The 27,017-nt window shown below is 31.7% G+C and overlaps 2 protein-coding genes across 2 annotated transcripts; both read right to left on the reverse strand.

Moving 5' to 3' along the window:
- Positions 1-14,087: 14,087 nt before the first annotated feature.
- LOC127104942 (uncharacterized) lies at positions 14,088-14,465 on the reverse strand. Its single transcript, XM_051042081.1, has one exon. The coding sequence runs from the start codon at positions 14,463-14,465 to the stop codon at positions 14,088-14,090; it is 378 nt and encodes a 125-aa protein (XP_050898038.1).
- Positions 14,466-24,038: 9,573 nt separating this feature from the next.
- On the reverse strand, positions 24,039-26,792 carry LOC127107652 (auxin-induced protein IAA6). Its single transcript, NM_001427076.1, has 3 exons — positions 26,406-26,792; positions 24,710-24,803; positions 24,039-24,357 (listed from the first exon to the last, which is right to left on the reverse strand). The coding sequence occupies exons 1-3, from the start codon at positions 26,749-26,751 to the stop codon at positions 24,258-24,260; spliced, it is 540 nt and encodes a 179-aa protein (NP_001414005.1). The 5' UTR covers positions 26,752-26,792; the 3' UTR covers positions 24,039-24,257.
- Positions 26,793-27,017: the final 225 nt, after the last annotated feature.

The following is a 27,017-nucleotide window of genomic DNA, read 5'->3' on the forward strand; positions in this document are numbered from 1 at the left end:
GGGATTTTTCGGTGTCCTTGTAAAATTTGTCGAAATACGTAAAAACATTCAAGTATTGTTATATTTAATCATTGTGGTTGTGATGAAATTATTCAAAATTACACGGAATGAGTATGACATGGTGAAGTGACAAAAAATATATGTGTCACATACAGTTGAATATGATGAATTTATGAATGATACTTTAGAAGATATGACTCGTGATATTGGAGTAGATGCTTGTAAGAAAGCCCGTATTGTAGATACTTTGAAAAATGACATGGAAGAGTCATTATATCCGAGATGCAAATTTTTTACAAGATTGTCAACTGTATTAAGACGATTTAATCTTAAGGCAATGGGTAGGTGGACGGATTAAAGTTTCACTGAATTGATTGAATTGTTGCAAGAAATGCTTCCATAAGGTAACATGTTGTTGAACCGTAGTTATGAGACCAAGAAGATATTGTGTCCAATGGGTTTGGACTATGTCAAAATACATCTATGTTGTAATGATTTCATAAATTATGTACTTTCAGGTTTAAAAGAAAATACGTTCAACAGGAATGCGATTAGAGACCCACGGGCATATCTTGCATGCTTCTGTGTAACTGTCTCAATGTGAAAACCTATTGATGTCATTGAAAACCATGTTAAATTGAGGTTGTTTGGTTTCTCACTAATTCGAAGGGAGAAATATTGGTTATTTTGCATTCCAAATGGAACAATCCAAACTTGGAAGGAATTGTAGGATAAATTCCTTGGAAGATTTTACTACTACTCAGTTTACCGAGCACCGAGCATAAATTGTTAATTTTGAGCAATAGAAAATTAAGTCACTTTATGAAGCTTGGGAAAGATTTAAGCTTTTGTTGCACAGATGTCTCAATCACAACATGAATAATATGGAGCAGATGTAAAACTTCATCAAAGTTCTCAAGAGTCAAACTTACATGTTATTGGATGCTTCCGTGGGAGGTATTATTCGTCAAATGACCGAGCCACAATTAAAAGACCTCATTGAAAAGATGTGTATGAATGAATACCGTTCAAAAATTGAAAGGTCGGTCAAGCTTGAAATTGTGGGCACGCCTAAAGTTATGTTACCTTTTGATACCAATATTGCTCTTTTAGTTCAAATTGAATTGTTGAATAAAAAGCTAGATGAAGGCATCTTAGGTAGAGCTAACGTGAGCCAGGTACAAACACTTAGGTGTGATTTATGTGGAGAAGAACATGCGAACGAAAGGTGTTCGTTGGAAGGAACAAGTGAGAAGGTTCAGTTTGCTAATGTTCAAAAGAACAACCTGTATTCTAACACATACAATCCTGGTTGGAAAGATCACCCCAATTTCTGTTAGAGCAATAATCAAAATTCAAATGCCAACCAAGGGATGCAACAAAGCCAATAAGCTCCATTTCAAAGGAGGTCATCACAGTTGGAAAAGACTTTGTAGAACTTCATTAAATTTACTCAAAGTAGCTTTGAGGAGGTAACTAGGAACCATGACATTTTAAGCAGAAACCATGATACGTCAATCAAGAATTTGGAGACTCAGATTGATCGATTATCCAGAAAAACAGCTACTTTACCAAGCTCAAGTGGAGGATTCACCGGTAACACCGTTAATAATCCTAAAAATGAAACATGCAAGGTTGTGGAAACGGATTTTGGGGTGGTTACTAGGAAGGAGGAAGCTGAAAAGGTTAAAGAGGATAAGATTGAATAAAAGGAAAGGGAAATTAAAAAGGAGGAAAGTAAGAATCAAGGTGATGAAGAGAAAAGATGAGCCACCCTTGATCAATTTATAGATAAAAATTATCCTTAGAAGAGAACAAAGGATCAAATTCTGAATGAACCAAACCCACATTTACCAGATTACATAAAACTACCATATCCTGTCATTAAGAAGAAGCTCGCACATGAGGATGAGCCTGAAATGTTTGAAAAAATTAAATAAGTGTTGATACGACTTTAGGTAAGTATCTCTTTTCATGAAATTTTAGAGTTAATTCCCAAGTTTTCTAAGTTTATGCAGGTATTGCTGAAAGGTGGAAAGCAAAAGTTGACTAAAAAAAGATCAACATGACAGAGAAAAAGGAGACGTCAGAACCTTCGGAGATTCCACCAAAAATGAAGGATCCAGGGGAGTTCAACATCACTTTCACCATTAGTGGGTTAAAAACCCCACATGTTTTATATGAATTAGGATTGAACATCAATGTCATGCCGCTGAGCAAATTTAAGGAATTGGAAATATGAGAGGTCATACCGAGCAACAGGACACTCACTTTGGCTGATTCGTCGGTGACTCGTCCGCTTGGTATTGTGCAAGATGTTCTAGTTCATGTTGATGGTTTGACCTTCCCAGCAGAGTTTGTGGTGATTGACATGAAAAATGATTCAGAAGGATCAATGATTCTCGGGCGCCCATTCTTGGCAACTGGGAAGGTAAAAATAGATGTGGAGACAGGTGAATTGATTTTAAAGTTTAATAAGGAGAAGGTGGTGTTTAATGCATATTAATGGAAACCATATGTGTAGGATCTTGAGACATGCTATCAATTGAAAGAGAAAGGTAGTGAAGTTCACACGAGAATTAAAAAAGGAGTTTTCACCGGCGTAAGGGTATCCTTTGCGCCTGACGTGTTTTGAGAATGAGACATCAAGCTATTGACGGAAAAGAAGCGCTGAATGGGAGGCAAACCATTATTTTTATTTAGTTATTGTTTTACAAATTTTATTTTATTCAAGACCATACCAAGAGGAAGTAGCTACCCAAGCATAAATTTTCCATGAAGATCTCAATTGTCTTTAATAAACAAGTTTGTGGTTGTTTATGTTTTTTTTCTTATTGCAAGTTTAGCACTTTAGTATTGAACAAATGTTCCAAGAGAAACTTGATCATCACAATAAAAACTAGCAACTTGAAGGCGAAGGATGAGAAAAGAATAAACGAATTGGTACTCAACCTACAAATACCTCATCTAGTAAGGTTTGAGCCAAATATTTACATTGCTCACTTTTATATCTTTATGAGTGTATCCATGCATTATTCTTTTATCTGGTTTGATCTATTTTCGATTAAGTTTTCTGATTTGAGCAACACACATTGAGGCAATTTTTTTGTTTATAACTTTGGGTCTTTGTAAACACCCTTTAGTAATAAATATATCCATTTCTAAACACTTTGAGTCTAAGCTTTTCTTTCGTGATGTAGCCTAAAATTCTTAGCCATATCACTCGAAAGATCTTTTCTTTCCACCCTCTCTTTAGAGTTAGGTAGAAGTATAGTCTTAAAGTATATGAAAACGATTAAGTTTGGGGTTGCTCTTGGAAGTGAGCAAAGTTTTAAGTTTGGGGTTGGGGTACTAGAGAGAATATGATCCAAATTTTAATAAATTATTGTGAAAAAAAGAAGTGGAAAAAGACATTTCTTCAAAAAACAAATGAATGAGAAAATAATGATATTATAAGAAGGATAAAAACTCTCTAGTACTAGCAAAAAGGAACAAATAGGTATTATGATAGAAGGAGAACTAGGACCTAACTCTAAAGGTTTAACCCTATTTTCCTAAAAATATCTTACCCTAACATAAGCCAAGTTACAACCTGAAAAGTCTTCTAATGTGTGTATTGGTATTTCTATGATTGACTCTCTTAGAACATTATCAAGCTAAGTTTAATTGATTTTGCATATTGATTAAGAGATCACCCTATCTATTTGAGTGAGTTTTAGTGAGTTGAGAGACAAGTTAAGTACTCACCAATGCTGAGGATGTTTTTCTGAATTCGTCGGATAAAAGTTAGTAGCTATAATAATGGTCAGGTAAAAGAAATATTTAATTTGGTGATGTTCGATTGTTATTGTGCAACTTGTTGTCTGTTGAAATATGCAGTTCAGGTGAGTTACTTAAGGACAATGAACGATTCAAGTTTGGGGTTGTGATGATAGTCCATCATTGCATATATTTAGTCGAAGAATCAGAGTAAAACAAGTGAAAATCTAGCAAATATGAGGAAGAATGGCCAAATATTGAGGGAAAAATAAATAAGTGTGCAAATTATGGACTTAGTGAAAAATTGAGTGAAAAAAGAGCAAAAAAGAGAAAAGCTTCGGAAATAATTACATCTACCATCGCACACGCGATATGGCATTAAAATTTGCATCGTGTACGATGCAGGGTATCACGCGCGCAATGGTCACTTTTCTGGGTCTTTTTCTAACGCGTTCTGGTCCATTATAACGCCTTTAAAATAGGTTTTTCTACACTTTCACAAGGGTTACGATCTTGGGAGATTGAAGCACGAATTAGAGAGCACAAGTGGTGATTTTGGAAGCATTTGAAGCCATTTGAGTCCGTCTCTTTAAGGGACTTCTTATGTTATCTTTGTTTATCAATTGTGGTATTTTTAATTACACTATGAGTAGCTAAATTCTTCTAGGTTAGGTTGTGTTATGATGATCTTGTTTCTCAATTGTTGGATTCTATGTTGATTTGACCACTGTATTAACCTATTAATTTATAATCTTATTCAATTGCGTCTTGTTCTTAATGATTTTTATGTGAGATACTCTTTTAATCTGATTTTGGGCACATATGGAATACTAACCATTCGTCAATGTGTTTAACCTAGGGAAATTGTTATGCTTACGCTGGTTGAATAGGGATAGGAGACCTCGAGTAGTGGCATAGAGAATTAACGTTCTATACATTTCCTAACCTTGCTTACGCTGGCAGGCTAGGAATATAAAGCTCTGAGTAGTGGTTAGTGAGTTATTTCGTGAGGGATCGATTATAGCGATTTTGTTAATTCGTCATGAGGTTATAGTGATTGGATAATTCATACAAGATATCAAACATCAACAAGAGAGGAATAGGAGATTCTACAACACAACCTGACTGCTTTCGTGACATTTTATTCTCGTTTATTTACTTTTCGCACTAAAACTCAACCCCTCCCCCCTTCTTTCTACTAGTTTTTATAAATTGCACATATTTTGTTTTTCTTGGAGGCAGGCCATGTGAATTCGATATTTTTATTACTTCGATATTATCGGTACACTTGTCTAGAAGTCATCAACAATATATCCATACAGTAGATTGCAGAAGGCTTTTAATGTAAATCAAGAGTTTGGTATCTCTCCAAAGCCCTTAACCAGAAAGGATGTTTATAAAAGACAAGAACACATTAATATTGTCTTTGGAAAGAAACGAAAAGGGATCTTGGAGAAAAATATTTGGAAAAAAGTATAAGTGTTCTTTGATCTTCCATATGGGTCTAGCCTCGATGTAAGACACTGTCTTGATGGCGTACATGCGGAGAAAAATGTATGTGATAGTTTGATTGGAACACTTCTAAATATTAAAGGCAAGACAAAAGATACTAAAACATTCCGTGAAAATATGGTGTTAATGGGTATACGACAAGAGTTAGCCCCATAAGATATATGAAATAGAACACATTTTCCCCCTGCATGTCACACTCTGTCTAAAAAGAAAAAAAGTTTTTGCGATTGTTTGTAGGGCATCAAAGTTCCCCAAGGGTACTCCTCAAATGTGAAGAAACTTGTGTCAATGAATGATCTCAAATTAGCTGGCTTAAAATCTCATGATTGTCATGTCTTGATGCAACAACTTTTACTAGTGGCTATCCGTGGAATTCTACCAAAAAATGTAAGGGTAAATATAACCAGATTATGTTTATTCTTCAATGTTATATGTGGTAAAGTCATTGAACCTATAAATTTAGAGGAGTTGGAACATGATGCTGCAATTATCTTGTGTCAATTAGAGATGTTTTTCCCTCCATCATTTTTTTACATTATGGTTCACTTAATTGTTCATCTAGTAAGAGAGATTAGAATTTATGGTCCAACTTATTTACGGTGGATATATATGGTAAAACAATACATGAAGATCTTCAAAGGGTATACAAAGAATCATCATTTCCCGGAAGCTTCGATCATTGAACGGTACATCACAGAAGAAGCTATTGAGTTTTGTATAAACTATTTGTCAGAAGTGAAATCTATAGGAATTCTTGAGTCTCATCATGATGAAATATATGATGGTAGAGGTATTCAAGGTTTAAATGTTAAGACATTTGAACAAGATGTAGTTCTTCAAGCACATTTGTATATATTGAATAACCTTAGTGAAGTTCACACTGTTGAGTGTGAATATGGGAGTAGAAAAACAGTCTAGAGGAGGAGGGGTGAATAGACCCAATTAATATTCAACCGCCGTTTATAAAATCATAGTGTTTTAAAAAATAATTGCGAGCAGAAGGTTTGTTGAAAAAATATGAAAATTATACTATTCAAATTTTGATCATGTTAACACTAGATCGCTTCACAAACAGCAAAGATAAATATGATGAAACACTTGGTATTAGATTGATTCGATTATGAAATTCACAAGAAGTTTTTACACAATGATTTAATGAGTAGAATTCTAATGTCAATTTGTTTCACTGAATATCAATCACCAATCAAGCTTAATAAGGGATCCAATTTCAACAAAACCTAATGCTTATGTAATAAATCACTATCAATGAATTAACGATAAATCACGATAGATATGAAATACCTAAGCATGCATATACTAAAAAATTAAATGCAAGAGTAAGAGAGAGAGAGAGCTGACACTGAGATTTATAGTGCTTCGATGTTTGTCCTCGCTTTGTCTACGTGCACTCTTCAACGGTTTCCCATTGGAATTTGCATAGTTTCTTGTTATTTGACAAATACTTACAAGAGTTCATATAATCACCAATCCACAATATAGTTAAGAAAATTAAAATCTCTTATTTGGGTCTTGGCTTGTATACAACACAATTGCCAAACTCTTCTATGTAATCTTTACTCGATTCACGTTTCTTGAGTCTTCCAATATCATCAATCTTATTCGAGTATTTGAGAAGAACTCCGCTTTATTTGTAGCCTTCCACACAGTCGCTACTAAGGAAATTATGGAGAGAAGAACCTACTTCTTTTCAATGGAATTTGTCACCATAATTGACAATCACCTCAATCTTTCAAACAACCTAAAAAACTCGACCAAATCTCCAAGAACAATTAGTTTCAAGGATGTGCCTCCTTTAATCAATTACAAATCTCTCGTTATCAAGATCTGAATCAAATTAAAGTTGAAGATGCATAATTTCGTTGCAAGACTATGAACTTTTAAAACAGAGGAAATTGATCTTTCACTAAAAAATTATGATCAGATGATAAGATGATGTGAGAAAATGATGTCAAAAGGTTTTATATGTGCTTGAGATTAAGCACTAGAAATGGTTGAAAAAGTCAGTTAGATTCGAATCAAGAGAAATTCATGATTTGAATCAAATGAACAAGCAAAGTGGAATAAAAGAAGAAACAAAGTTTTGAACATCTATCAGTTGATTCGAATCATGAGGAAAGTGTGATTCGAAACAAAGACCTCATGATTCGCGTCATGTGCAAAAAAAATGACTCTGATAAAATGCAACAGGACCAACTGAAAAATGCTGAAAAATTGTGTGATTTGAATCATGTACAAAATTTGATTCAAATCAAATCAACCAAAGGTGACCAGTAAGAAATTGATTCGAATCATGTGTAAAAAATGGTTCGAATCAAATGGTTTGAAAACTCCAGTTTTACCTCTATCCAATTAAATTTGAATCTTAAAATGTGTTTAATTTTCATGATTCGAATCAAACACATAAAATCTCAAATTTTCATAGTTTTAAAAGCATTTTGAGATTTTACTTTGAATCAAACTCAAATAAAAAACATAAAAGGTTTTTATTCCACTTACTCATGCAATTGACAAAAAAAATATCACGATCAAGACCAAACCTACCCACTAGTTTAAGTATGCTAAAATAAATCTTTTCAAACATGATTCCAAGAAGAGCAATCATGAAGGAGACTCAACAAATCGAAATTAAATCAAAGATGAAAGCGATAAGACAAGCAACAAAATAATCGGATTAGGCTGCTCCCCCTAAATGAATTAGGGACATGCAATTACAATCTCCCCTTTTTTTGATGGTTGAAAAGCCTTCACTTGGAATTGAGTCGACTTTGAGTATAACGCGAAAAACGCTTATGCTCCCCCCTGAAACATTGCACATAAACCACTCACAACACAAAAATGCAAAAAACAATTCTTGACTCATTACAACTTCTCCCCCTTTGCAACATCAAAAAGAGATATATTGAAATGCGTCTAAAACCAAGTAAATAACCAACAATGAATAATTCCAATGAACATATGAGATAAATAGGTAAGAAGCATATACAACAACAGAGATCTCATATTGAACACGAAGACATGCATGTCACGAGCAACAAAATACAAATAGGCATGCAACACCAATATTCAATAACTAACAATTAAGTGATCAAAACTTGTATGGAAAGGAATGCATTAACAATCATAAACAATACACAAGCAAGTATGCTAATGCTCAAATGCACATAATTAGCAACACACATATAAAACGACTTAAATGTAAATAAGAATAATCAAAGACATAAGCTAGAGATGAATGAGTAAGATAAGGAGGAAATAAGAAAACCAATGTATAACTCTAGAACAAACACATAAAATGATGTAAACAGGATACAAGGGTTATAAAGACATATCATTGTAGTTCGGTAAAAGCTACGATTTTCTACAAAATAGTGTTAGTGAAAACAAAACACATATATCAAATGAAACTAAACAAAATACTCGTTCTATTTAAGACTCATAAATTCCTACAAATCTTGTGAAAGGAATCCGATGACAATGATTTTGTAAAAATGTCAGCAAACTGACTTTTAGTGTCAACGTATTCAAAAACAACATCCCTTTTTCCATATGATCTCTAAGGAAATGGTTTCGGATCTCAATGTGTTTGGTTCATGAATGAAATACCAGATTCTTATTGAGACTTATTGCACTAGTACTATCTCACTTAATCGGAACGCAACCAAGTTTTAAATCATAGTCTAATAATTATTTCTTTATCCATAAGACTTGTGCACAATAACTACCAGCAACTACATATTCAGCCTCGACAATAGAATGAGTAATACTATGTTGCTTCTTACTATGTCAAGAAACTAAACAACTTCCAAATAAGTGACATGTATGACTAGTAATTTTCCCATACGATATGCACCCCACAAAATCGGAATCAGAATAGCCTACTAAGCTACACGCATTGCCTTTAGGATATCAAACACTGTGATGAGAGGTTCCGTTAAGATACCACAAAATACGTTTTACGATCTTAAAGTGAGAATCCTTGTTCGATGCTTGATATCTAGCACACACGTACACACTAAACAGGATATCTGGCCTACTTGCGGTTAAATAAAATAAGAATCTGATTATAACTATATACATGGTTACGTCGAAATCCACTAATCTTTCATCTTTGTCAATAAGCACATTTGAAGCCATGGTTGTGGAGACATTCTTCGAATCTTTCATATTAAACTTCTTGAGAAGCTCTAAACAATATTTAGTTTGACTTATGAATGTGCCTTCTTTGGCTTGCTTGATTTGCAATGCTAAGAAGTATGTTAGCTCACCCATAAGTGACATCTCAAATTCCCCTCCATCAAAGAGATTCATTAGTAGACCCGAAAATATATCATCAACATAAATTTAAACTAAGATAATATGTTTATCCTTATGTCTTATAAATAAAGTGGTGTCTACTTTTCCATGATTGAATCCTTGTTTTATAAAAAAAAATCAATCAATCGCTCATACCAAGCTTTAGGAGCTTGTTTGAGACCATAGAGGGATCTTTTTAACTTTAAAACATGATTAGGATTATCGTGATCCTTAAAACCCTGGGGTTGTGAGACATACACCTCTTCATTTATATATAGACTTAACGTCACTTTAGGGTGAAAAATCATCAAAAGCAACATGAATTGACTCTTCTACAAAAGCAGTTCTATGATGAACCCTATATATTTTACTCGTAAATGAGTACCCTAAGAATATACCTTCATCAAATTTTGCATTGAGTTTACCAAGATTGTCCTTTCCGTTCTTTAAGATAAAACATTTGCAACCAAAAACTCGAAAATATGAAATATTGGGTTGTCTACCCTTAAGTATCTCATAGGGTGTCTTCTATAGGATGAATCGAATGATCACCCTTGTTAAGACAAGGCATGCGGTATTAATCGCATCCATTCAAAAATACTTAGGTAGGCTCATCTCATTTATCACAGTCTGGGTCAATTCTTCCAAAACACATTTTTTTACGCTCTACAACACCATTTTGTTGTGTAGTTCTCAGACATTAGAAATTATGAGCAATTCCATTTTCGGTGCAAAAGTTTTGAAATTGATGGTTAAGGAATTCACCACCATGATCACAATGGAGAGTGATGATTTTAAAACCAAAAACATTTTGGATAACCTTAGAAAAATCAAAGCCTTAAAAGTTTCATCCTTATGGGCTAAAAACAACGTCCACGTAAATCTAGAGTAGTCGTCAACAATCACAAATCGTTGTCTCCTAAACTTATTGTCTACGAAGGGCCAAAAAAGTCAAAGTGGAGAAGGTCAAGAGATTTTGATGTCGAAATAACCTTGTTTAGTTTAAACGACACTCTCATTTGTTTTCCCATTTGGAAAGCATCACATAATTTGTCTTTTAAAAACTTTATTTTAGGAAGACCAACTACTAGGTTTTTTTATGCTATTTTATTTAACAAGTCAAAATGCACATGAATTAAGCGTCTATGCCATAACCAAAAATCTTCACTCTTAGCTATTAAATACTTAGTACCATGCACTGATACGTCATATAGATCAAGCATATAGACATTTTCAATCCTAGAACCCTTAAACATAAGGTCCTTACTAGTCTTATACTCAATTATATAACTAAGAGTATAAAAAACTATGGAATATCCTTTGTCACATAATTGACTAATACTAAGTAAGTTGTGTTTAAGCCATTTGACTAACAACACATTTTCAATAGTAATTATGGAGGTATTTTCTACAATACCTTCACCAAGAATTTGACCTTTTGTATTGTATTCGTACGTGACGTGACCGATTTCCTTCTCATCAAACTTGATGAACATGAAAGCATCTTCCGTCACGTGTCTTGAACATTCGCTATCTAGAAACCATAATCTTTTTACGGAGACAATACTTTCTTGTGACAAATCAAATAGGTAATTTAGGTCCCCAACTTGTGGATCCTTTAGAGTTAGTTGAGTAACATTTAAGAACACGTGTCATTTTACCATTGGAAACTTAAACGTTCCTAATATGACAAAGATACATAATGTGACCCTTATAAGTTATCTCTATAATAATAGCAAATAATTTTAGATGAAATGCTTCTTCACTGATCCTTCTTACACAAGATCCCTCCATAAATATTATATTGTAACTTCTCCAACACCACCCCATCCAAATTCGGCCTAGTAAACACCTTTTGTTCAAAGTTCTTAACAAAGTGCTTCCTAACTTCTCTCTTAACCTCCTCCGCCCTTTCCACCCTACCTTCATTGGTATTAACAAAGGATAGGGAATTTCTTCTTTGTATTTCCTTCAAAGCATTTTGAAAAAACTTTGTATTTAAATCCCCTTAGTTTGGAGTTGTGATGGGAACAAATGTCCAGGGTCATTGGTTTCAGCTTTGTTTTTTTTAGAAAGTGCTAGGATATAGTGAAAGAAGAAGTGCGTCTATTTGTCCATGATTTTCGCTCTAAGGCAAAGTTGACTAGTTAGATGCTTAAACAAAATCCTATCAAAGTTGCTAGCTTCGAGATTGAAAAGGGTGATTGAAAAAATAATTTTGTTGGATCAATTGTTCCAAAAAGAAATATCTTGGATGGCGTCAGTGCTGAATATCCAAATTGTATTGTTTATAATTGGGATAAAAAATCGAAGAAATACATTGCACCTCCATGTCTTAAAACAAAGTTTAGTGACTTTGATTGGTGTTTTAAAAATCTAAAATGTGAAATAGATTATTCACTAGTCAAATAAACTTTATTCACCATGTTACTATTTACTTTGTAGTTTTCGTTTTTAATTAAAAGAAATATTATGAAGTATATTTTGGACATTTTTTTATTATATTGTATTTGTGATTTTAACCAAAATAATTCTATCTTAAAATAATTTACTTTTAATTTTTAATGTTACTCTTAATGTTTATATTTTTAATCTCACTATCTAGTTAATTTTATGATAATAAATTTATTCTACTCCTTGATATGAATAATTGAATAAAACTATTATTCTTTTATTTATCAATTTTAAAATTATTAAATGTGATCGATGTTATGAAATAAAGTGTTTTTTATTTTATTTTCATAATTGAGTTCCTAAAATATCTAATGATATGATATGATTTATTAAAATAATCTTATGGTACTGATGAATTATAGACCTTAACTATGACAATAATAGAATAGAGATATGATATATAATTTTAAATTTGAATAATGATTTTTTTTTTATAAACAAGTCCAATGCATTAAAGATGAGTATTTGAGGTATTCAACCTTTAATATAAGGAAAAAGGACGGAATAAAAAATCATCCACGTGAAAAATTAGAAATAAAAATGAACGCATTTAGGCGGATTGACTTATCAATTAACTCATTTATGACTTAAGGAATCAATGATTTTTACATGATATCATTCCCAAGTTAAGAACTTAATCATATCTAAAGGTTCCAAGAAGAAAGGAACTCTTCTTTAAAAAGAATGTTGTTTCTGCACAACCAGATAACCCAACAAATTGCAGGAAAAAAATAATACAAATTATCAATGAACCTGGTATAAAAGAGAAGAACTAAAGAGAGCAATGTGTTGATTAATCGAATATGCAGTAGTAACCAAAGAGATTCCAAGCCAACTTGAGTATTCAACGACAACTTTGCACTGATAGGACAATAAAGAAAGAGATGATTGGCGTCTTTATCTTGAGAGAAACAAAGTATACAAACAATGTTGTGGCTTCTGGAAATAACACCTCTCTTTTCAAGATAAATCTTGGTTGGAAAGCGATTAAGAAAGAGTCTCCAATAAAAGATTTGCACATTGGAAGGAATGTTACTTTTCCATATGATATTCAACGCCTGAAGAGTTTGGTCGGAGCAGAAAAGTCTCGGCTTATCCAAATCAGAGAGAATCAAATAGGTGTTGCTAATAAAGTAGCCAGTGCTACCTTTCCACCACTTAAAATTGTCATAGAGATTTTCAGAAAGATAAATGTCAGCAAGAATCGTCTGCAAGTCTTCGTGCTGAATGGAAACGAACCGGTTCAAAGGCATCAGATGCATATCTAGATTCCAGAATCCATGAAAGTTCAAATCAACAACCTTAACTTTGGGCAAAGTGGAAAAGAGGAATAATTCTGGAAACTGAATTTTGAGAGTCGTAAGACCAATCCAAGTGTTATTCCAAAAATCCACTTTTCCGTCGTTTCCAATTTTGCAACTAAGTGAATTAGAGAACCAATTAATATTTGAATCAGAAGTTGTGACGGACGATAGGTGTCTCCATCATATTGAGTCACACTTGCTAGTAGAATGAGGGTTGGGGATAAGAATTTTTGAAGTCATATCTCCATACCTGAACTAAAGCAAAGAAAGCCAAATAGGATCATGGTTATCAAGAATACGCCAAAATCATTTGCTTAAAAGAGCTACGTTAAATCTATTGGTATGCTTCACTCCAAGGCCTCATTGGATTTTGGATTTATAAATATTATCCCAACTAATCCAAGCAAGTTTTATATCAGCGTTGGGTCCTCCCCAGAGGAAGTTTTTCTGGATTTGAATAACTTCTTTGATAAAATCTTTTTAAGGGATTTGTAAAAAGAAAAGTTGTACAATGGCATGTTTGTTAAAACATAATTTAACATTACGATCCTTCCGACATAAACATTCGCTTACTATGCCAAAAAGATATCTTATTTGAAGTTTATCAAGGACTGAACTCTAACTTGATTTTCTTCTAGGACACGGTCCCGTACTAATACCAAGGAAGTTGAAAGGAATGGTTCCTCCGCCACAAGAGAGAAAAGAAGAAGCTGAATTGATGAAATCGTCTTCCAAGTTCAAACCCTAAATTTTACTTTTGGACAAATTAACACATAATCCCGAAGCAAGTTCAAATCCCCTTAAAATAAATTTAAGACTCCACATATTGTTCCAATCTCTATTACAAAATACAATTGTGTCGTCTTCAAACTGCAAAAGGTCGAACTTAATTTCATCACTAACTTGAAACCCTTGAAACTCATTAACAGAGGCTGCATTCTGAAACAGACCTACGAGACCTTCAACTGCAAGGATAAAGAGGAAAGTAGAGATAGGGTATCCTTGCCTGAGACCCTTCTCAACTATGAAATCATCGGTAAGAGGGCCATTAACGAGAACTGACAAAGAACTGTTGAAAACTATAACATCCATCCAATGAAACCACTTAGTGCCGAAACCCATTCTGGACATAACGTATTTGAGATGTCTCCAGAAAACACAATCAAACGCTCTTTGAAATTCCACTTTCACGATTAAGCATTTCTTCTTGAATCTCTTAGCAAAATCGAGGATTTCATTCACTACTAAAACACCATCCTGAATGTGTCTTTGAGCAAGGACTTGAAGGTCATTCCCGCATTCTCAATTATCTCGAGATAAGCTTTTTGAAATATACTCCAATCTTCTTTCTCGATGGAGTTGAAGGTCAGATGAGGAGAGATAATCTTGTTCTTCTTCCTTCCCAACACATTTGATGAGGTGGGATGAACTCCATACCTGAGAACACTAGCATAGGACTTGCCACGAGTAGTAGGTTTGCCATGGGAGAAGCCCCTAGTATCTCCTACCTTCCTCCCCCAAACTGAAGAATGCTGGTTACACATGATGCCAGCCTGAGAATGAATACCAGAGTTGCTCCTCTCAATTCTTCCTTGCTTACCCTTCCCTGTAGAGAAACTCATATCACAACGAGGGAGGTTGACATAGATTTTTTGATCTCCCAAGAAGATATTGTCTAGCTTCGTGGCTAAGATTCTTTCATCCTCGACGTCAAAGAACCTCACAAAGCCATATTTTTTCCCTTAACGCCTCTCTTAGCCGGAATCACTACCTCGTCAATGTTACCGAATCCTTTGAACTCCTCATAGAGATCTCTTGATTTGAACTCGTCAGGAAATGACGTGAAGAAGAAAGACGAAGAAGGTCTAGGATCCCTTGAGCCTTTAGTGAAGTGAGTTCTCCAACATTATCCCATGAGCTTCTTCTAAACGTTGAGCTCTGTTACCTTCAAATCCACCCCTGGTCGTCATGCAGAAAGTTATGTTGTTGCATTGTTAATGGTTGAAGATGGACGAGACTTTAGAGGGAATGAGGACTATCTCTCTCTACCATGTCGTTTTTGCTTTTTGAATAATGATGAATATGTCTGGTACATAAAAATTATTGATTTTTTATAAATTAGTATATATATTTTTAATTGATTTCTCCGTAAAAAAAAACTTTTAATATTTTTCTTCTATGAACAAAATCCTTGAAATCAATTGTGTTAGATTAAATCTCATTACATGTTTCTCAAAATGCATTATAACATAAAATAAAATAAAATAATTTTTAATTTTATTTTTGCAAACTTTTTTTGATACATTATTTTTTATAAACTAAAAAGTATCAAGAAATTTGATTTAGAATTCAAAATTAAAAAAAAAAAACTCAATATTTTAAAAGACGTGTAAAAATAAAATTAAAAAAATGAAATTGAAAATTTTAAAGTTGGGCTAAAATTTCAACTTTTTTAACGAATGTGTTCTTCAAAATGTAACTCTCAATTCAAATGCCTACAAAAAAACTCCTTAATTCAAATAGGATTCTCTCCGATTACATGCCTCAATCTCAACTAATTCAAATTAGGTTGAATTTAATCTTATCGTTCATTCACGCCTAATTAGAATAATAATCAATGATCCTAAATTGGAAAAGTTAATGAGGAGGATAGAGCAAGATGATGTGAGCTTGAATAAATCTGTTGTTCAATCAAACTGATAAGCTAATTTCTAAAAAATATCAATAATTTATTAGTGCGATGAAAATGGCACACAGATTAACACATAATCGATTACCGGAGGGAAAGAGATAAAAACAGAAACAATGGATCAACACAATGGAAAGAGCATAAACACGGATGTAACATGAAATCCCTAATTCCCAATATAACCAAGAAATTGAAAATGGGGTATGTTAACGAAGAAATTGAAGCTATATTAAGAGGGTTTATGCTTCGACGACTTGTATTGATCGAACCTGGAAGAAAGCGTTGTTTCTGTTACGATTGCAAAAAGAATCGGATCGGAGTTGCTTGCTCTCAGAATTGGATTGGGGTGATCAGAATGATTACCGATTTGAGGGAAAAAGAATTCAATTTTGATGTGGTTATCGATCGACGGAAGAAAGGAATTATCTATGTCATACCATTATCGTATTGAAATATAGAACACTAAACTATCGCTAAGGTGTTCGCAGTTCAGTTGGATAGGTTTTTTAAGCTAAAAATTCATTGGATCTAAATCTCAATCGATCCAATTTTATGTGATTTAATTTGGATTAATTTTTGAATATTCAAAATATAAATTATATATTTTTTTTAGATTTTAAAAATAAATAAATATTAGATTTAATATAATATGTAACATATAGTATATTAAAAATTAATATTATTTATAGTTAAAATAAATAAAATAATAAAAATAAATAGATTAAGTTAAACTAATAAGTAATATTAAAAGAATAAGTATCAAAAATAATAATTATAATAACACATTAAGTAATATTCAATTTTTTGTGGTTTGGATTTGAACACATCTAACCAATACCCCAATTTTTTTCATTAAAAATGATAAACTTTTAATAAACTTTTGTTTTGTATTTTAAATTGTCACAATTTTGAGTAATAAAACTTTAAAAAAATTAATTTTAAACATAACTATAAATATAAATATAAATATTTATAATAATATCATTTTAATCCATATAATTCATATCATTAAATTCGTAAAATGAACATTACTCATTTGCTACAGAATCTTTTTAAAATAATCAACTTTTTCAAATTATATATCAAAATACCAATGTTTTCAATTTATTTACCAAACTAGTCATGTTTGTGAGAGTTTATGCACCATTATAATTGACGCATGCATGTAAAATGTAAGAGCATGCGCCACTACAATTGGCTCATGCATGTAAAAGCATGTTAAATGTAGGAGTCCTACATTTTATATGCATGCGCCAATTGCAGTGGCGCATGATTACAAATCCATCAACGCATGCGCCATAGCAAATGGCGCATTGATTCATTTTTTAAAAAAAGTGGCTATATTGGTAAATAATTTAAAATTATGGTTATTTTAGTATTATTCTTGAAAAAGTGGTTATTTTAAATAAAAAAATCCATTTCCTAGATCAGTCATCTCAAACTCATTTATCAGCACCTTCTTGAACTTAGCTATCTCATGTTCACAACTTCCTGTTAGCAATATGTCATCAACATACAGACATACTAGAATTATATTGCGTTCAAAAGTATGCTGAACATAGACACCAAACTCAATCACAACATTTTAAATCCTTGGAGCTTAAAAAATGAATCAATGTTCATATTCCAAGCTCTAAGATCTTGTTCCACTCCATACAATGTTTTATGTAACTTGTACACCATCACTTCCTAATTCTTTTTCAGAAATCCAGAAGGTTGTGAAACGTATACGTCTTCTTGCAATGGACCTTTCAGAAATGCATATTTCATATTTAAATGCATCATAGGCCAATTCCTGTTAGCAGCTATCGCAATCACCAATGCGATTTTCTCATGTATCGCTACAGGAACAAACACCTCAAAGTAGTCTAACCCAGGTTTCTGTAGAAAACCTCTTGCCATTAACCTTGCTTTGTGTTTTCCAATTGATCCATCTGGCTTTAGTTTCACCTTTAAAACCCATCTGACACTAATGACTTTCTTGTCCTTTGGAAGTTCAGTCAACTTCCAAGTCTTATTTCTTTCTACAGTCTCAAGTTCTTCTCTCAAGGCCTTCAGCCACATTTTTTTCTTGAGAGCTTCTTCATTACTCATTAGTTCAGAGTCTACTAACATGGTACACTGAATGACTTCTCCCTCAGAGTCTATTTCAGTATCTTGGAGCATGTCAAACTCTACAAATCTTCTTAGAATATTCTGATTCTTTGTGGCCTCCAAACTTGTTCAGAATCGTCTTCGAACGCTGGAACAGTATCAGATGCTAGAATCCCAGAAGTACCACCTTCAGAGGCATGACCATCTTCAGAGTCTGGATCTCCACCAGAGTCTAAATCACCATCAGAATCTGGATCAGAATCAGATTCACCTTCAGAGTCAGACTCGTCTTCAGAGTCAGACTCACCTTCAGAATCATCTCCTGATTCTGACTCATCTTCAGAACCTTCAAATTCTGAAGTATCTTTAAAAGTTAACTCAGATATTAATATCGCACCATAGTTGGATTGAGATTTCTTCCATTCCCACGCTTCTGATTCTTTCATAATAGCATCTATGCTGAATTCAACCTTGTTAGTGACAGGACAATAGAGTTTATAAGCACATGTACTATGGTACCCTACAAGAAACATAACTCTGATTTTGTCATCCAACTTCCTTCTACTAGCATATGGAACATGTTTGTAACAAAGAGAATTAAACACCTTCAGATGGATCACACTTTGATTATCTCCAGTCCACTTCTCTAAAGGAACAATTTCCTTCAGCTTCTTGGTTAGACACCTGTTTAACACATATGCTGCAGTGACAATAGTTTCTCCCCATAAGGTGCGAGGTAGCTTCTCCTCCTTCAGCATACTCCTTGTCATATCAAGCAAAGTTCAGTTTCTTTTTTCAACAATACCATTGTGTTGAGGTATGTATGGAGTAGTCACCTCATGCTCAATTCTATTTTCCTCACAGAACTTTCTGAACTCTGTAGAGTTATACCCACCTCCACCATCACTTCTGAGAATTTTCAGCTTCTGACCACTCTGATTCCCAGTCTTTATTCTAAAATTCTTAAATTCAGCAAACACCTCGTGTTTAAACTTTATAAGGGATACCTATGTCATCCTTGTGAACTCATAAACAAATGACACAAAATATTTATTCCCTCCAAGTGAAGGTACTGGAAATGGTCCACACACATCAGAATGCACTACACCCAGAGCATGCTTTGCTCTTGGAGGAATTTTAGATGCAAATGACAATCTTATTGCTTTCCTCTCATCCATATATTACATGACTTCTCTGGCTTCTTAATTGTAGGAATTTCATATACCAACTTCTTTGAATTCAAATGCCATATGCTTCTGAAGTTCAGATGACCAAATCTTTTGTGCCACAACTCACTTTCCTTCACAACACTTGTTGCACTAAGGCAATCAAAGTCTGCAGTTTTAACATTCACTTTGAATATTCTATTCCTCCCCTGTTCTGACTTTATAATCAACTTCTGATTACAGTCATACAACTTCAAAATATTGTCCTTTATGGTAACTGAAAATCCTTTCTCAATTAATTGACCTACACTCATCAGATTGTATTTCATGCCAGGAACATGCCACGCAGTTTGAATCAATGATGTTCTACCATTATTCAGAACTACTATGACATTTATCACACCTTCAATATTTAGGCATTTATCATCAGCATATATGATCTTTGTCCTCTTTCTAGAGTCAAAATCAACCAACCATTTCTTATTTCCAGTAAGATAATTTGAGCAACCATTGTCCATATATCACCAGTCCGCCAAATATGCATCATCAGATTCATAAGCCATCAATACCACAAATTCATCATCAGAATCTCCTTTGGCTACGTTTGCTTCTTATGTCTTTCTTTCCTTGTTTGACCAATAATCAACAGCAAAGTGGTCAAACTTCTTACAACAGTAGTATTGAACCTTCCTCTTGTCATACTTCTCATTCTCATTATGAGCACTCTTTCGTCTTTCAAAAGTTGAGGTTTTTGACTTCTGAACACCATTAGATCTCTTCCTGGCTTCTGACCAAGATTGCTTATGATATTTCTTACCAAAAGCTGCTTTCAGAGCTTACTGCTCAACAATTAAGTGCATGCGCCATACCCTCTAACTACTCCTCTTGTAGGCGAATTTTATTTGTTTGAAACATGATTACTTTAATATTTAATTTGAAAAATATGGTTATTTTGAAATTTTTTTAAACATGGTTATTTAAAAAAAATCAATTTCAAATCTTTCTACTAATAACAATAATAATAATATTAATAATACTACTACTACTAATAATAATAATAATAATCTATTTCAACATTATATAAAATGGAATATTATAGGTGATAATTAGAATCAGAAAAATTCACTCAATCTATCTACTAAATAAACCATCCAATCGATCCATTATAAAAATTATTAGTTCATGGGTTGGATTTAATCCATCCATTTATGGATGAATCAATCCATCCAATACATTTTAAAAATCCATTGAATTATTTTATTATTATTTTAGATAATATTTATAATTTAATAATAAAAAGTATGTATGCTTTGTTTGGTAAGTCACATTTGCGAGTTTATAGCTTATAGTTTATAGTTTATAAGCTCATATGATAATTTAGATCTGTTTGGTAACGGTCTTTTCATCATGAGCTTATAGCTTATTTTTTAGACGCTATTTTAAATAGCGCTTTAGCTTATAACTTATCATTTTTTATTCCATTTTTATCCTTATTATTTTAACAAAAACTCTCTTGTATCCTTTATAATTGATTTTAGTTTAAAATAAAATAAATATGTATTAATGTATTTTATGTCATTTTACATTTATAAGTTAGTTTATGTATTAATGTATTCACCACACTGGCGCCGTTGACACTCTTCAACGAAACGTTTCTTATTCACCACACTGGCGCCGTTGACTTACGATACGATTAAGTCGGTCCCTTCTCGAACCAAAGGCTCATGGTGCCATTTATTGGGGGAGTTTTTTCACTAGGGAGCATTGAATATTGTGAGACTTCTTTTGTAGAGTAATATCTTTGTGAGAGACACACCACATATTCACCAAAAACCTTAAGGTGATAGGTGAGTGAGTTCTCTCACTTATAAATGCTCAAGTCTCCACATTACCAACCAATGTGGGACTATTATCCATACTACTCACACTTGATACATTCTCAACAGCCATCAGCCATAAGGTAGTTTATCATTCAACTGCTATTTTTACCAAACATAACCTAATATGGAGTAAGAACGATAATTCAACTAGATCGAAACAGTTGAGTTAAAGATTAAAAAGAGTTAGAGGTCTAAGGTTCAAGTCCTAGCAAGGATGTAAATATTTACTAACAGTTTACCACTAATAATCTGCATTTCAAAAAAAAAAAACCTTAATCTTTTTTTTGTCATCTCCGTAAAATTTAATATCAATCAAAAATCATTTGATATGTTAAAGAGAAGAATTAAAATTAAGGTTTTGTTAAAGATTTGTAAGACATTAATTTTTATTCATCTAGTTGACATATCAAATGATTTTTGATTGATGTTAAGTTTTATAGATATGATCTTTATTATAGTAACTTTCAATCTAACAGTGAATTTTTTTATACAAATATGTGGTGAAGAGTATTGAAAGTGTCATATTATTAAGTCTAACACTTTGATGTCATTTGATCATGATAAATAAATATATATATATATATATATATATATATATATATATATATATATATATATATATATATATATATATATATATATATATATATATATATATATATATATATATATATGTCTTGTTTAGATTATTGTATAAAACTAAATTGTATGAAAAAGAAAAGAATGGTAAAAGTGTCTTTCTGAGTTTGAACTTTGAAGTTCAAGTATTTTCGTTGACGTACTTAGCTATTTGTTTCTAAATAATATGAAAAAATATTTGTACTACTAACCATTAAACTAATTAATTCTGAAAGGTTAAAATTTATATTTTTGTTTTTTTACACAAATAAATTCAATTCATATCGTTAATCAATTGTTGTTCAATACAAGGAGAACTCAAATATAAAATATCACGTCTAATTCAAGAACTAGGCGCTTTAGATAACATGTGAACAACCAAATTTGTTTGGCGTTTAATAAACTTCACCTCAAAGTTGGATTGAGAAACTAATAAATTCTTAATACAAGAGATAAACAAATTAAATTCAAAATTACCACTATAGTTAGCGTGAATTGCTTGCACCGTCATTGTGAGTCGCTCTAAAAAAATAACATGATTCATTTGTATTTGGATGGCTGTCACTTCTTTCAAGGTCAATACTTCAGCCTCAATGATCGATTAAAGGCCAAAATTGTTGGAATAAAATTGATTTGTATCATATTTCTAACGTTTTAATGATAAAAAAGTATTTAAAAAACAATACTAACAAATGTTCAATTGTGTAGAATCATAGATTAAAATTTTTAATATAAAGTTAGTTTTGATACTAAAGATGAATATTTAAAGAGAAATTAAGAGATCTAGAATTTGAAGGATTTTAGAGAAAAAAAGTGACGGCAGAAGGGGTTTAAGGTATTGGAATTTATGGAGAGAGGAGATAGAGTAGAGTAAGTGTTAAGGATATTAGTGTTTGATTCGGTTAAATAGATTTAACAAATAATTGTTGCCGCAGATTGAATCTTCACTCTGTTAATATATATAATAGTTAGCACCTTCAAAAAAGACATAGAAGAAGATATCAATAAATGTACCACAAAGTATTTGCAATCCCAGAAGAGTTTTCAAAAGTTTCGTTTTTTCTTTCTAACTGTTTGTATCACTGCTTTGACTTCACAAGGACATCTTTGTGCGTTTTCGCCATGAGTTGCACTCGAAATGAAAGAATGACAGTTTAGACTTTGTCGATTTGATCCATTTGTATTGTATGAAGCCATTGTTGGAGAAAACTGAAGATGAAATCGATGGGAGAAGATGAATACAATTTTAGGGATTTGATGGAGAAGAAAGTGATTTTGTTTAATTATTTAAAGTTAAATAAAACACAATTACATGTGATCAATGTTACAACCACCTCAATAATGTTAATGCCATATATGCATTTTTGGAACATAAAATAAAAAAAAAGGCAACGGTGTAGGTCTAGACGTTAGGTAACTTAAAGGAATGACTCACGGTAAAAAAAATTAAAGGACCAAACTGTTATAATTAAATAACTTAAAGAACCCATAATATATTTTTTCCAAAAATCTATTCTTAAAGTTAAAACAACATACCCTATATATATATTTATGGGACCGGATTTGAGCATGTGTAACCTGATCCGTTACATAGGACCTCCGAAAAATCAAACTGTTACATAGGACCTCCGAAAAATCAAACCCTTATTTTTTTTATAAAGTATAAATATTAAATAATTATATTTATAATATTCGTTGCATTTATAAATTAGTTAACTTTAAACAGCGTAACGAATATATAAAATCGAACTCGCGTACCGAAGGGCTTGATGAAGGATATATACCAGTGAGTCAACGATAAACTTAATAAAAAATACAAAAATTTCTATTATTAATTGAAATCTATAAACCATCACATATTAAACCTTTAAAATTTTGAAATTTAAATAAATAATTAAAAATCTACGACAAATATATTATTAACATATCTATAAATAATTTATTTATTTTCCTTTATTTTTTAATATTACTTATAATTTTAATAAAATATTCTTTATTATTATGGCCAATTTTAAAAATTAGAATATAACCTCTATATTTTCTAAAACGGCAATATATACTTACATAACTTTTTAAACAACATGGTGTTTAAGGTCTGATTTTTAGCAAGCCCAAAAATTGAAGGGATGAAGATCCTAATTACTAGTTAACAATGGTTAAGCTATACCATATGTAGAGTCACCATAACAAATTCTACAAATAATTTCTAACAAAAAGGTATTTCTTCCCTTCAACCGAAGAAATTCACAATAACACTCACAATACATATCCTTTAAATCCATAATAAAAATTGATCCTATATATCTTTGATATATAAAACATTAAAATAAACATGATGATAAAACCCTAGTTCATTCATATCAAACTATAGTATAAAGGAATGCTTCTCAAATATAATAAAAAAACAACATAAAATCCAAATTAACAACTTTTTCATTGTTTAGAACCCTAACATATCTTTCACTTTCTATATGAATCTCTTCAAAGATCCTTTTGGTTGCAAATCAAAGCCCTTTGCATCTGACCTCTTCATAATCCTCAGCCTCTTGCATGACTCAATAAACATCCTGTTTGTTTCCACATCATAAAAGTGAATATTAATTACTATACTATATACTTTTACATATTAATTTTAGAAAATTTTCATGTTTGATCATTATAGGAATTGCAATCTCTCTCTTTATTTGATGTTTCCATAACACAATAATGGCTTTTCCTTTTCCATGGTAGGCCATCATTTTGATTGTTTCTCCTTCTAAATTAATGTTCTCAACATATTATAATGAAAGGTTCACGCATGTCTCCTATATGGGGTCCAAGATATATATATATAATTTTATTTGATTTATTTTGTATAGTATAATAGAAAGAATTATATTAAATTAAATAATAGTATAGGAAATAGATAAAAGTACTTACTCCCAAGGAACATCTCCAACCAGCATCCAATCACCATCTTTGTCCTCATAAATTGGAACGTGTTCACAATTTTCTGCATCCTTTAATGCCTCTTCTGCCAACAAATAAAATTTTAATTAATTTTCAATACTCTTATTATTATTATTTTTCCTTCTTTTCATTCAAGTGTTATGATTAATTAATGTTAATGTAGCATAAATGTTGTGCTTGATTATTTGTCATTAAGATGTAGTGATGAACTTTATACGTACAATAGCAGCACGCGAGCATCAGATTAGAAGGAGAATGTCTAATTATCATTATACATTATACTTTGTCTCCCACTTTACCCTTTTTTCTATCAACTTTATAAAAATGAAAGATTCTTCATGATCCTATATGTTGTACAATAATATCTACCTGGGATCAATACCCTAACTTACATAAAAGCATCATATATTTATTTCATAAAAAACATAAACGATCATATCCCGGTTTCTTGAGTGTTTGTTGAGTGTTGAGTTTATATAAGAAATAATTTAGTTCATATAATAATAATCTAACCATAGCCATGTAAAGAAGTTTTATAATGTCAATTAATAATAATAATAATAAACTTACTCAAATAGTCACTTATAGTTGTATGATATACTTCCTTCAAAAAATTTTTTTATTATTAGTCGTTTTAAATTTTTTACACATATATAATAAGAAGTGTAATTAATTTTAAATATTTTTTTTTTTTATAATTTTATAAAATTTCCTTCATTAATAATCTTGAAAAGTTAAATTTAAGAAATGAAAATAATTAAAGATATAAAAAAATATCATTAATAACTCATTAGTATTATAAATCAATATATATATATATATATATATATATATATATATATATATATATATATATATATATATATATATATATTGACTTATAATAAAAAAACGGATGAAATACTTACAATAAACAATTTATATTGAGAGTGAAAAAAATTACTCATAAGAAATTGCTATGTTTGTTTCATAAGAAATACATCATACTAAAAATATTTATTAAATTTGTTAGTTTAGGATATCAATGATCTATATATTAGTAATATTTTTTCAATAGTATATTTTACTGGATCAATTTAATATGGACTTTTAAAAAATAATTTAAGGATGAAAAATTCTTACCATTTTTAGTAATTTTGTAGTAATACGAAAAAGAACAAATATGATGTTTATCATAAATTTACTACAAAATAGTAAGATTCTTTATTTAATAGAATTCATATTAAACTCATCATACATTATTTCTGTATTTTTTTTGGGTACAATTATTTCTGTATTTCAATCTAACTAACTATTTTGACAACTACTTTATAAATATAGATGCTCTAATCAATACATTATATTTTGATCATAAAAATTAGTAAGTACACTCGATAAAAAAAAATCAAAATTATGCATTATTTTAAAAGACACTTAATATGGTAAAGAGAGTAACTAGCTAGCAATTAAACCTATATCATGCCCATGTTGTTTATTATGGAAGGTCAAAGTCGAAGCTATGATCATTAACAAGATCAACAAATAAACTTCTAAATAGATAAAAGTTATCTATGTTGAAAACTTTTTAAAAATGAATTATGCCCTATATTTTGCATGTATCACAAATAATAAGAAAGACTTAAAAGATGAAACACAAAAAAAATAAAATGAAAAATGCATAACTCACCAATTCCACAACAATCAAAGAGCTTCTCCAAAGCCAAAGCTAACTCCAAGTAACCCTTATGCAAACAAAGATCAATCTTACGCAAGTAAGGAGCTCCATCCATGCTAACCTTCATATACATTTTCGAACCTTCATTCATGTTCTTCTTCCGGTACGAGCACACCGGAGGCCACCCGACAACTTGATTCTTCTTATCGACACTTTTCCGATCACCGGAGCCTCCATTTTCTTCCACACCACCGTCGATCTCCGAGAACATCCTCTTCTTCTCATTCTTCTTTGGCTCACCACATGATAAACCTAACCTTAGCTCAGTTATCTCAAGTCCTAAACCTTCTCTTGCCATATTTAACTCCCTTTAGGGTTGGAATATTTTTTGAACATGTAAGAAAATAAGGGTTTAGTTATGTTATATATACATAAAGATTATAAGTGAATAGAAAAGGACTTAGTGGGAGCAAAGACAGGTCAAGTAAGAGGAAATTGTCGGTCACATGAGAAACAATTGTGGGGACAAAACTTGTCTCCTTTCAAAACCCTCCAACAAAAGCCAGCACCTTAATAAGTTGGATATGGGACATATTGAACGATTTGTGCTACATTGTGAATATT

This window comes from Lathyrus oleraceus, chromosome 7, assembly GCF_024323335.1.
Source record: "Lathyrus oleraceus cultivar Zhongwan6 chromosome 7, CAAS_Psat_ZW6_1.0, whole genome shotgun sequence".
NCBI classification, from domain to species: domain Eukaryota; kingdom Viridiplantae; phylum Streptophyta; class Magnoliopsida; order Fabales; family Fabaceae; genus Lathyrus; species Lathyrus oleraceus.

What these genes read in the sequence shown, in the direction of transcription:
- LOC127104942 (XM_051042081.1), bottom strand. Translation starts at nt 14,465, where the DNA reads ATGGGTTTCGGCACTAAGTGGTTTCATTGGATGGATGTTATAGTTTTC.
- LOC127107652 (NM_001427076.1), bottom strand. Translation starts at nt 26,751, where the DNA reads ATGGCAAGAGAAGGTTTAGGACTTGAGATAACTGAGCTAAGGTTAGGT. An exon ending in CTTTGATTGTTGTGGAATTG is followed by an intron (nt 24,804 to 26,405) that starts GTGAGTTATGCA and finishes ATTTGTTGGCAG; the next exon opens with AAGAGGCATTAAAGGATGCA. An exon ending in GTTGGAGATGTTCCTTGGGA is followed by an intron (nt 24,358 to 24,709) that starts GTAAGTACTTTT and finishes GGAAACAAACAG; the next exon opens with GATGTTTATTGAGTCATGCA.